Consider the following 11194-nt stretch of genomic DNA (forward strand, 5'->3'; position numbering starts at 1 on the left):
CTCTTTGTTATCCTCTGTTTGTTTTTGTATCCTTCCCAATCTTCTGATTTCCCACTGTTCTTAGCCACTTTATAGGATCTCTCTTTTTCTTTAATACATTTCCTGACTTCCTTTGTCAGCCAAGGTTGTCTAATCCCTCCCCGGTTAATCTTTCTTTTCTTGGGAGTGATCCTCTGTACAGTGTCCTCAATTATACCTACAAACTCCTGCCATTTTTGCTCTGCTGTCTTCCCGGTTAGCCTCTGCTTCCAGTCTATTTTAGTCAGTTCCTCTCTCATGCTCTCATAATTACCTTTATTCAACTGTAACACCATTACATCCGATTTTGCCTTCTCCCTTTCAAACTCCAGACTGAACTCTATCATATTATGGTCGCTACTTCCTAAGGGTTCCCTTACTTTAAGATCTTTTATAGAGTCTGGTTCATTGCAAAGCACTAGGTCCAGAATAGCCTGCTCTCTTGTGGGCTCCATGACAAGCTGTTCCAAAAAGCCATCCTGTAAGCATTCCATGAATTCCCTTTCTTTAGATCCACTAACAACATTATTTACCCAGTCCACCTACATATTGAAGTCTCCCATGATCAATGTAACCTTGCCTTTCTGACATGCCTTCTCTATTTCCCGGTACATGTTGCGTCCCTGGTCCTGACCACTGTTAGGAGGTCTATACACAGATATTGAAAAGAAAGAAAGATTTGTTTGTGAGTGGAGTACTTTGTATGACTATCGGATGTTTCCAAACATTCCAGCGCCAATAAAGTCTTTTTGAATTAAAGTGATGGTTATAGTTTGGAAAGGTGGCAACCAACTCACAAACAATAAGCATCTACAAACTGCAATTTAATGACTACGTAATTCATTGAGTATCATGTATAGTAGGTCAAGACATTGAGGATAATTCTCCTGTTTTACTCAATGGTCTTGTCATGTAAGTGTTAATGTCCCTGTGTCTGGGCTAGAAGTCTGGGTTCATGTCCCATCTGCTTTGCTGGTCTGCCATAACACATCCAAACAGATTGTTTAAAAATAATTAACACCCGTCCTTTTCTTTGAAATAGTGGCAGAGGATATTTTACATCTATGCAATAGCAAGACAGGGCTTCCCTTTAATATTTCATCTGAGAGATGGCACCACCAACAGTACAGCACTCCCTCGTACTGTACTGGAACGTCAGCGAAATCACTCCAGTGAGGCCAGTACCCCATCACCAAGTCACTTTTTATTTATACATGGAAAATCCTTAACATTGATCAAGCTCCCTCAGAGCCAGTTCTCAGATTGATAGAATGTCAGAAACTCTTTTTTTTTATCTGTCAGCAATGGCTCCCTGATTGAACCAGATTAACCGACTCAGTCAGGGAACTCATATTCAAGAGGTCCACCTGGCTGACCTCGTTACAATCACTAAAGTCAGCCTTGAGTTCTATGCTCAAATCAAATCCAGAAATTTGTGGCCTAAGGCAAAACTGCTATCAGTTGAGCCTAGGCTGACACTTGATAGCCATATGAAATGGATGTTATAATCTTTATGAAAATACCCGCATTAAAAGTGCCAATTAGATGTATTTGCTAAGCAAGTGCTAGATTAATTAATTTAATGACTTAAGAACTAACTCTTTGATGTCTGAATAATCAATTATTTAAAATCTTTTCTAGCTGTGAATTGTGATTTTTACAATACCCATGATCGAAGAACAAATACTTATAAATTTGCTGGTGACATTGAGTGCAAATGGCACTATCAGCCATGCTTGTGCCCCAATATTCCATGGATCTTCTCAAAAACAAATATGGAAGGTACAATAACTTTTTCATTTAACTCACTTTTATGTTGTCACTGATGAATTAGTCACGTAATGAAAATTTTTTCACTCTGTTAGGTTTTTAACCTGTAATTGTACCTGTACTTAGAGTAATGACTTGATATTAAGTTAAAAGAAAGTTTTTAAAAGTGAATTGTGTTGTAGGATAGTTAGCAGTACCATGGGCAGTACCTACACCCAATCATCTTCAGTTGCTTCAGTGACAACCTTCCACAGTGTTCAGTAGTCTTTGCAAATCCTCTGGAGCAGTCCACATCCAAAGAGTGTAAGGCTAGACAGCATTTGCACTTAGTCTGATGAGTTCCAAGTAGCATTCACATCTTATAAGTGCCAGGCAGTGATGAACCCCAACCGCCTCCCTTTGGTATTAATTACAAATACTAAATCCCCCACAATAAACAACTTGGGCTTACCATAGAGCAGAAACTGAATTGGACCAGTCATATAAGTACAGTGACTACAAAAATAAGTTAGACTCCAGGAAATTTGAGGCCAGTGATTCACCTCCACAAAATCCATCTATCATCTACAAGGCATATGTCAGGACTGAAGGAACACTATCCACTTGTCTGTTTTAGTGCAACTCAAATAACATTTAAAATGCTTGATTTCAAGGGAAAAACAGTCCACTTAAGTGACACTATTCACCACCTGAAATATTCATTTTCTCCACTACTGGCGTACATTTGCAGAAGTCGGTACCACTATAAGATTCACTGCAGCTACTCAACCAACATTTGACAGCACCTCCAAAATCAGCATCTTTAACACTCTAGAAGGACGAGGACAATCGAAGGACAGGAACACTGCTACCCTGCAAGTTCCCCTCCAAGTGGAATTGTAATGTGTGGCGTCAAAATTGTAGGGTTCGAAATTCCATTTCTAATATTACTGTAGGTGTACCCACATCGTTTGCATTGTAGCTGTGCTAGTAGGAGTAGCAGCAGCAGTATACCCTGAGGAGCAATTAGAGATTGGCAAAAAATATTTGCTTCAACAGCAACACTCACAACACATGAAAGAAGTTTTTAAATGTTGCAGTTACCTTGAGTGAAAGATGCAAATCTAAATATTTATATAGGAAGTTCTTGAAATCTTTTCAAATTTAAGTTCATGAATATTTTGATATTTTTTCTGTTCAAAGGTTGTTACAATTGCAGTATAGATGAGTATTATGATGCAAGCCAGCAGCGCTGTGTGCCATGTAGTAAGTACAAACTTTTTTCTTGATTTATTAAAGGTAACTGTTTACTACTCACCTTTATTGATGATTGATTGATTTATTGTCACGTATACCGAGATACAGTGAAAAACTTTGTGTACGAGCAATACAAACAGATCATAGTAAGCATGGATATACAGATCAAAAAGACTTAGAGGCATAGAGGTCACATTGTATAGGGCATGCACTTGGCGAGGTCAATGTTAACAAGATTAGCATTATTTGAGGCTAGAGAGTCCATTCATCAGTGTAATAATGGCCAGGAAGAATAAGTTCCTGAACCTGAAGTAAAGAAGGTTAATGAATTGAGACTGAAGACAGATTGTTTATAATTGTCACTACATTTAACCATTAGCATATTCATGGAAAAGAGTATTATATTGGCCTTGAATCTAGGTTTTTCACAACCAACTTTAAGAAAAACCTGATCAAAAGCATATAATCAGCAATACAGGGAAATGGGATTAGTGTAGCATTGTGTTTGTTGGTCAGTATAGAGATGGTGGGCCGAATACTCTATTTCAATGCTGTATGACTATATGATAACTGGTGTTTGAAAATGTCCCAAGAGAATGCAGTAACGCTTCACACATATCATTCACTTTTACCGCAGTATAGCAATGTAAAACTGATATAGCAGTATAGCAATGTAAAACTGATAAAACTGTAAAACAAGTTGAGGAAGCAAATTGAGGAACATACATTTCAAAATTGTTGCAAAGCAACAGCGGTGACATATAAGGAGAGAAAGTGAAACATTTTAGCATTATGACTAGTTTGGACATTTTGTTGGATGCTTACAACTGATGGTCATACATGACTTATCAGATCACAGGGTGATGTCCAGCTTGATAAATGACAAGTTCTGTCTGTGTTGTGATCGTCATTTGTTCAAAAGAGGCTGCCAATATACTTTTAACAAAATAATAATATGATCAGTTACACATATAATAAAAAGAACTCTAACTATGCCCAACTGTACAAGAAGTGGTTAAAATGATCTTATTACAAGTAGAAACAGAGATTAGAACAAAAAAATATAAACAAGAGTGCCAGACATCCTGTTCACTCTGAGAGCTGGCTCTGAGGGAGCTGGAATCAGTGTGGAGTAAAAAAAAATAAACAAGGGTGTCAGAGAGTCTTACTCTAGGGATTGGCTTTGAGCTGGCTGGTCAGAGCCCATGTACTGTGCACTTGTAAATAAAGAGTGACTTGGTGGCAGGATGTCACAGGTACTCTCTGTGCAGTTATTTCAGAGAGGCAGCGACTAATCAAGAACAGTTAGCATGACTTAAAAAAAAGGAAACAGAGATTAGGAATAAAGATTCCACTTTTGTATATTCAGGAACAACGTTACAGATTGGCTAAATAGTGAAATGTCAGTATGAGGAAGTTAGACATATGACAAAAGAAAAGTATGTAGGAAGCATGTTGGATGAATCTTTCAAGCAGTAAGCAGGACAATCAGTTGGGAGAGTGAAAGCGAAAATAAGAATGGCTCCAAGTGAATGTAAGAACAGAATTACAGTCAGCATAAAGGAACTGAAAAGTCTCTTGCAGATGTTCACTTAATAAGTTGGCAATTTGAGTTATGATGAGGCATATTAGTTGGTATATCTTCAGAGACATAGGGCACTAGTACAATGATTCGTGATTACTTTGTATTGGTGTTTACAGAGGAAGAGAATACTGATAAAATATCAGTGGGAACAGATATTGTAGATGTAATGGATAGGAGGAAAATTGTAAGGCTGTACTGGAAAGACTGACTGTGTGTAGGGTAGCAATGTCACCTAGTCTGAAGGCTTATTATCCCAACATGTCAAGGATGTTGGGAGTGGAAATAGGAGTGCAGAAGGAGTGCCAGAGTATTGGAGAAACAAATAGAGTCATAGAGATGTACAGCACGGACACGGACCCTTCAGTCCAACTCGTCCATGCCGACCAGATATCCTAAATTAATCTAGTCCCATTTTCTAGCACTTGGCCATATCTTTCCAAACCAGAGGTGGGGAACCTTTTCATGCTGGAAGGCCACATTATGTTAGTTGTAATCTAATAAGGCCGCATCCAAGAAACTGCAATTATATAAATGTTGATACGGTTAGACTGTGTAACTATTCTCAAATTTCACTTCAAATGGAAAGCCAAGTGCACTGTTGTTATAAGTTGATAAACACTGGCGTACTGGATACCCACAGGCTCTCGCCAACCAGCCTCGGGCGGTAGTGGCGCCAGTCAGGCGGGGAAGATAGAGTCGCATTGTAACTAAATCATGAACGTAGCAGGTGTCGAAATAGCCCTTATGACTTACCAATTTTTTAATTGTGGCAGTCAGTCTGTGAGGATTATTTTGTTGAATTTTCTTTTATTCTCTGGTATTTTAAATACATTCATTTTAAGATTAAAATAAAGATAATAAAGGACGAGAAAAAACATATTAATAAAAAATAAAAGATTTGTATGGCAAAATTTGGATTCATTCAAAAGCCTTAGAAGGTCACATGTGGCCTTAAGGCCGCAGGTTCCCCACCCCTGCTCTAAACCCTTCCTATTCATATGTGAAAGCCTTCTTCAAAAAAAGGTGCAAGGATATTCTTAGTGACTACAGGCCACTCAGTTTATTGCCAGTCTTGGTTCAGGTTTCTGAAATCATAATCAAGTCAAATGGCAACAGGTACTTGGAGGTGTCTGCGCGATTACAGGAGTGACACCCTATGGATTTGTATAAGACAGATTGAACATCACTGCTCCATTTGAATTTGTAAAAACATGAAAGAACAGCTCAATGAAGGAAAATCATTGGATGTTATCTGTATGGAATTGAAGAAATTCTCTGACAACACGTTAAAGAAAAAGCTGGTTCTTAACATGGAGGCTCAGGGAACAAAGGATCGCAGCCAGGTTAGAGAAACAAAATTGGCACACACGTGTGGAAGGCAGTCATTTATGGTAAATGGTTGTTTTTCAGCTAGGAGGGTGTCTGGCAGTGATGTTCTCAAAGGTCATTGTCAGGACCATTGCTGTTATTGATATAATTGACCCGGATAGCGGAACAGAGTGAACGTTCAAAACCTGCCTCTGATTCCAAACTTGTGGTGTGGATGAATCCTTAACACAGGTGATCATGGTGTACAATCTATCTTGGAGATTTGCTGCCATCACAAAAGACATTGCTACTGAGGGATTCCTCAATGTTTGGCCTCTCAAGATGGCTTATTATCCCAACATGTCAAGGATGTGGGAATGGCAGTAGGAATACAGGAGGGCTGCCAGAAGATTGGAGAAACAAATAGAGTCATAGAGATGTACAGCACAGAAACAGACCCTTCAGTCCACCTTGTCCATCTCAAGATTCAGCGCATGTGATTTCATAATGTTGAACAATCCTCAGAAATAACACTTTCAGATCCTTCCTCAAGTGTCCAGGAAGATGAAGATGACACCAAATGATTGCAACTAGACATCAACAAGCTGGCAGAATGTAGAATTATGTAGATTTTAATTTATAAAAGTGTGAGATGATGCACTTTGCCAGAGAGAATATGGCAAGGTAATATGCATTAAATGGTACAAATGTAAAATGTATGGAGGTTCGGATGGGCCAGGAGATTTATTGATACATTGGAGTGACAGACTGAATGGCCTCTATCTGTGGCAGAAATTATTTATTGACTCCATCTTGAAAGCTTGTTTAGCAAAATATATCCTGGGCTCTATAAATAGAGTACAAAAGCAGGGAGCTTTAGCAAACTTGCATAATGCTCTGTTCAGTCCGTAATGAGATAGGATTGTTTTGCAGAGAGGCAACATGGATCTGAAGGGCCCAATGCCCACTCACTGTGCCATTATGACAATATGACTCCCATTACTCTATGACTCAAAAACTGTTCAGAATCAGTAAAAAATGCAAGGATTAGATTCAATTCCCTACAGCATGGAAACAGGACCTTAGACCCAACAAGTCCACACTGACCCTCCAAAAGGTACGCACCCAGATCCATTCCCCTACCCTATATTTACCCCTAGTGCACCTAACACTATGGGCAATTTAGCATGGCCAATTCACCTCACCAGCACATCTTTGGTTTGTGGGAGGAAACCGAAGCACTCGGAGGAAATCCATGCAGACACGGGGAGAATGTGAAACTCCACACAGGCAGTCACCCGAGGCTGGAATCAAACTCGGGTCCCTGGTGCTGTGAGGCAGCAGTGCTAACCACTGAGCCATTGTGCCGCCCCACTCTAGGTCCTTCTATTGAATCGATATAGGCGAAGATAAAATTTGTTATCATTCTTCAAACATGGAAATTCCTTTCTTCCACAGCACCATTGGGGTTCCAACTGAGCCAGCAACTGCAGCTTCATCAAGTACTTGCACCCATTCCATGCTAACTGATCATTGAAACATAGGAAATAGAAACAAAAACAGGCCATCAGTCCTTTGAGGTGCAAGTGAGGACTATCCTTTGAATTCGCTCAGCCATTCAAGACAATGACTGATTATGCAACTCAGTTCCCTACTCTCGCTTTCTCTCCAAACCATTTGTCCCTTGAACCCTTAGAATCATTCTCCCCTTGTCTGCGTGGGTTTCCTTTCGGTGCTCCGGTTTCCTTCCACAGTCCAAAGACATGCAGGTTAGGTGTATTGGCCATGCTAAATTGGCCATAGTGTTCAGGGATGTATAGGTTAGGTGCATTAGTCAGGGGTAAATGTAGAGTAATGGGGAATGGGTCTGGGAGGGTTGCTCTTCAAAAGGTCAGTGTGGACTTGTTGGGCCCAATGGCCTGTTTCCACAGTGCAGGGATTCTATTTGTCTTCCAGCAACAACAATCCCATCAACTTCAACAACAGCTTTGAAATGGATAAGAGAGTTTCAGCAATATCTTAAGAATTAACTCTGTTTAAAAAGTCAGAAATGCAGAACTGTGATCTCCACATTGGAACACCAATGCGACTGTGTTCATTTTAAACAGTTATTACGACGTTTACAACAGATACAGTGCCCACTGTCTTAAGATCACACAACATTGAACTCATGATATTTAAAGTTGATGGAATCATCATCTAATACCTCCCATATCAAAACACAAATTTGTGGGTATCGCTGAACATGGCTGCAATGGGATCAGAGCTGGAAATTAAATATCCTAGTATATTCTTCCTTTCAAAAGGATATGCAGTTGGGCAAAGGAGTGGATCGGTTTGTCAGTCAGTAATGTAAATAAATCAATAACAAACAGTGGTACCGGGTCTGAAGCATAGACTCATTGTGGGTACAGTTGTTATCACTAACTTCCACCAGTGAGTAATGATGTAAATCTGAGGGAATGGTTTATGCAGCATTTGGGACAACTTATTTCCAAACTGTTGCGAAGAAGCATTTCAGATAAAAGAGCACATAGTGAAACGGAATAGATTTTTCTACTAACGTAAATTTCTTCCCTAATTTGGAAGTGCAGGCACTATTTTTGAGAGTCTAGGATACTGCTTTTAAAAAATTATGTCAAGACTTTAAACTCTCGTGATCTCATTTTTGACATCTTTTCCAGCATCGACAGTGACTACATCAACAACAGGTAGGAATTTTTCTGTGTAACTGGGTCAGAATGTTCAGTAAAATGTTGGCGAATGCATGAAATGAGGATGAATAATGACCTGTCAACTGTATATGTTTCCAGAAATGAAGGAATATTCCATTCTACATATTCACACAATTAACTCTGTTCTTTACAGCACCAACATCAAAAACGAGATCAACAGGTACATAATTTTAAAAACAATTGAAGAGCAAATAGAAACAAAATACCTGCCTGGATATCTGAAATTAAAAAGAGAGGCAAGTCATGAAATAGAAACAGAGATACTCACAACGATGGAGGAAGTTGCAGTTGCGGTTATATTGTCAGCAAATATATCCTCCAAATCTGGATCCAAGGCTGAAGAGATAAAACCCTCATTCATACTGAATTAGAGGGAAGGATTAAATGCTGCCATTGTGAGGTGTGCATGAGGCTCATTGTGGACAATGGGTTAAAAGTACAAAATACTTTGACAGATTGTGAATCTTAGCTGATAGGATTCACCTTGAGGTTAAACAGCTGCACGTGAGGATGTTTGGGGAAAGCCCTGTTTGATAGTGGGAGTAAGTCACAATTCTACCTTAAACAAGAGGGGCAAAAGTTTGCTGATGTGTGGGGAATTTGCCAAGGTCAACAAGGTGAGAACACATGGAAACATCACAATCAGTGAAATTAATACTGATATTGCAGTGCTGCTGGTCAGTCTCTATGAAAGGCTTGCGCTCAGAGCAGCTTTGTTGAAGGTCCTCTGGACACTGCTTCATGAGTAATTTGCAATTTTTAGTAATTTTTTTCTCAGCTTGGCCTGTACTGCCCTTCCTTTTTTCACATATATTCACAACTTAAACAAGGGATTGCAGGATACAAATTTTACAAATCAACAATGAGCAACCAAAGAAATAACAAAACTGGAGGGGATAGCCTTTGAGGGCAAACTTGCTGTAAGTAATATCAAGATCGCAACAAGAACTCCGTTAAATGTATAAAAGCGAAGAGAGAAACGAAGTGAATGTAGGCCTCTTACAGAATAAGCTGGTGAAGCAGGAAATGGCAAAGGAACTGAATAAATAAGTTGCATTCATCTTCACAACAAACTAAGCAAATCGAGTTGAGAAGAATTGTAGCTCAGGTTGAAGTTCTGGATGTAAGTTTGCTCACTGAGCTGGAAAGTTCATTTTCAGATGTTTCGTCACCATACTAGGTAAATCATCAGCGAAACTCCGGTGAAGTGCTGGTGTTAAATCCCACTTTCTATGTGTGTGTTTAGGTTTCCTTAGGTGAGAATTAGAATGCCAGCTTCTAGGAATTCTTGTATGTGTCCTTGTTTGGCTTGTCCTAGAATGGATGTGTTGTTATTATTGATGTTATTGAGGTTTCCTGTAATTTGTTTCGATGACAAAGGAGTCATCCATGTAGCGGAACCAAAGTTTGGGTTGGATGATTGGTCAGATGATTGTTCTTCATCATACAGATGAGGAAGGACACCACTTTGACTGGGGCGACACATCCGTCTCGGACAAGCCAAGCAGAGACACGCACGAGAATTCCTAGAAGCATGGCATTCCAACCGGAACTCTATCAACAAACACATGGATTTGGACCCCATCTACCACCCTCTGAGAAAAAGAACCGGAAATGACATCACCAACCCAAGAAAACCTAAACATATAAATAGAATGCAGGACACAACATCAACGCTTCACCGGAGGCTCACTGATGATTTTGCCTAGTATGATGATGAAATGTCTGAAACTGAACCTTCCAGCTCAGCGAGCAAACCTACATCCAGACTAAGCAAATAGCATTCCAAAATTATTCAATAATCAAAGGACCAAAGGCAAAGAGGAAAAAAATGCAATAACTATTACTGGGGAAAAGTGCTTGCTGAATTAATATGGTATAGACCAATAAATCCCATAGACCTGAGGAATCGCATCATTGACATGAAAAGAAGTAGCTGCAAGGAGAGTAGTTGCAGTGGTAGTAATCATCAAGGAATCACAGATTCTGGAAAAGACCCAGATGATGGAAAAAGTGCCAATGCAACACCTTCATTCCTAATATGAAGGAGAAAGAAGGAAAGGTAACTGCCTGTAAAGGGAAGATGGCTGAAAGGCAGTTCTTGACAAAATATTAAAATCTATTACACAGGATGCAATAGCCGAGCACTTAGAAATTTAGCAGAGTCAGTACAGCTTCATGAAAGGGAAATCATGCCAGACAAATATACTCGGACTCTTTGAGAGGTAACAAGCAGGATAGGTAAACGTGAAGCAGTGGATATATAGTTTTGGATTTTCAGAAGAATTTGGGAAGGTGTCATTTATTAATAAATGGAGCCAGTATATTTGCATAGATAGAGGATGGACTAATCAATAAAAGATAGAGCTGAAAATGTGTTGCTGGAAAAGCGCAGCAGGTCAGGCAGCATCCAAGGAGCAGGAGAATTGACGTTTCGGGCATGAGCCCTTCTTCATGAATGAGGAAAGTGTGTCCAGCAGGCTAAGGTAGGGAGGAGGGACTTGGGGGAGGGGAGTTGGAAATGCGATAGGTGGAAGGAGGT

At 39.6% G+C, this 11194-nt stretch overlaps 1 protein-coding gene across 1 annotated transcript in view; it reads left to right on the forward strand.

The window, feature by feature from the left end:
- LOC122558129 (mucin-6-like) overlaps nucleotides 1-11194 on the forward strand; it is a 189202-nt gene that overhangs the window by 105971 nt on the left and 72037 nt on the right. Inside the window, exons 10-13 of the mRNA XM_043706448.1 lie at nucleotides 1660-1800; nucleotides 2971-3033; nucleotides 8602-8628; nucleotides 8786-8812. Coding sequence (XP_043562383.1) covers nucleotides 1660-1800; nucleotides 2971-3033; nucleotides 8602-8628; nucleotides 8786-8812 — 258 coding nt within the window. The remainder of the gene's footprint in view (nucleotides 1-1659; nucleotides 1801-2970; nucleotides 3034-8601; nucleotides 8629-8785; nucleotides 8813-11194) is intronic.

Source organism: Chiloscyllium plagiosum, chromosome 16, assembly GCF_004010195.1.
Source record: "Chiloscyllium plagiosum isolate BGI_BamShark_2017 chromosome 16, ASM401019v2, whole genome shotgun sequence".
NCBI classification, from domain to species: Eukaryota; Metazoa; Chordata; class Chondrichthyes; order Orectolobiformes; family Hemiscylliidae; genus Chiloscyllium; species Chiloscyllium plagiosum.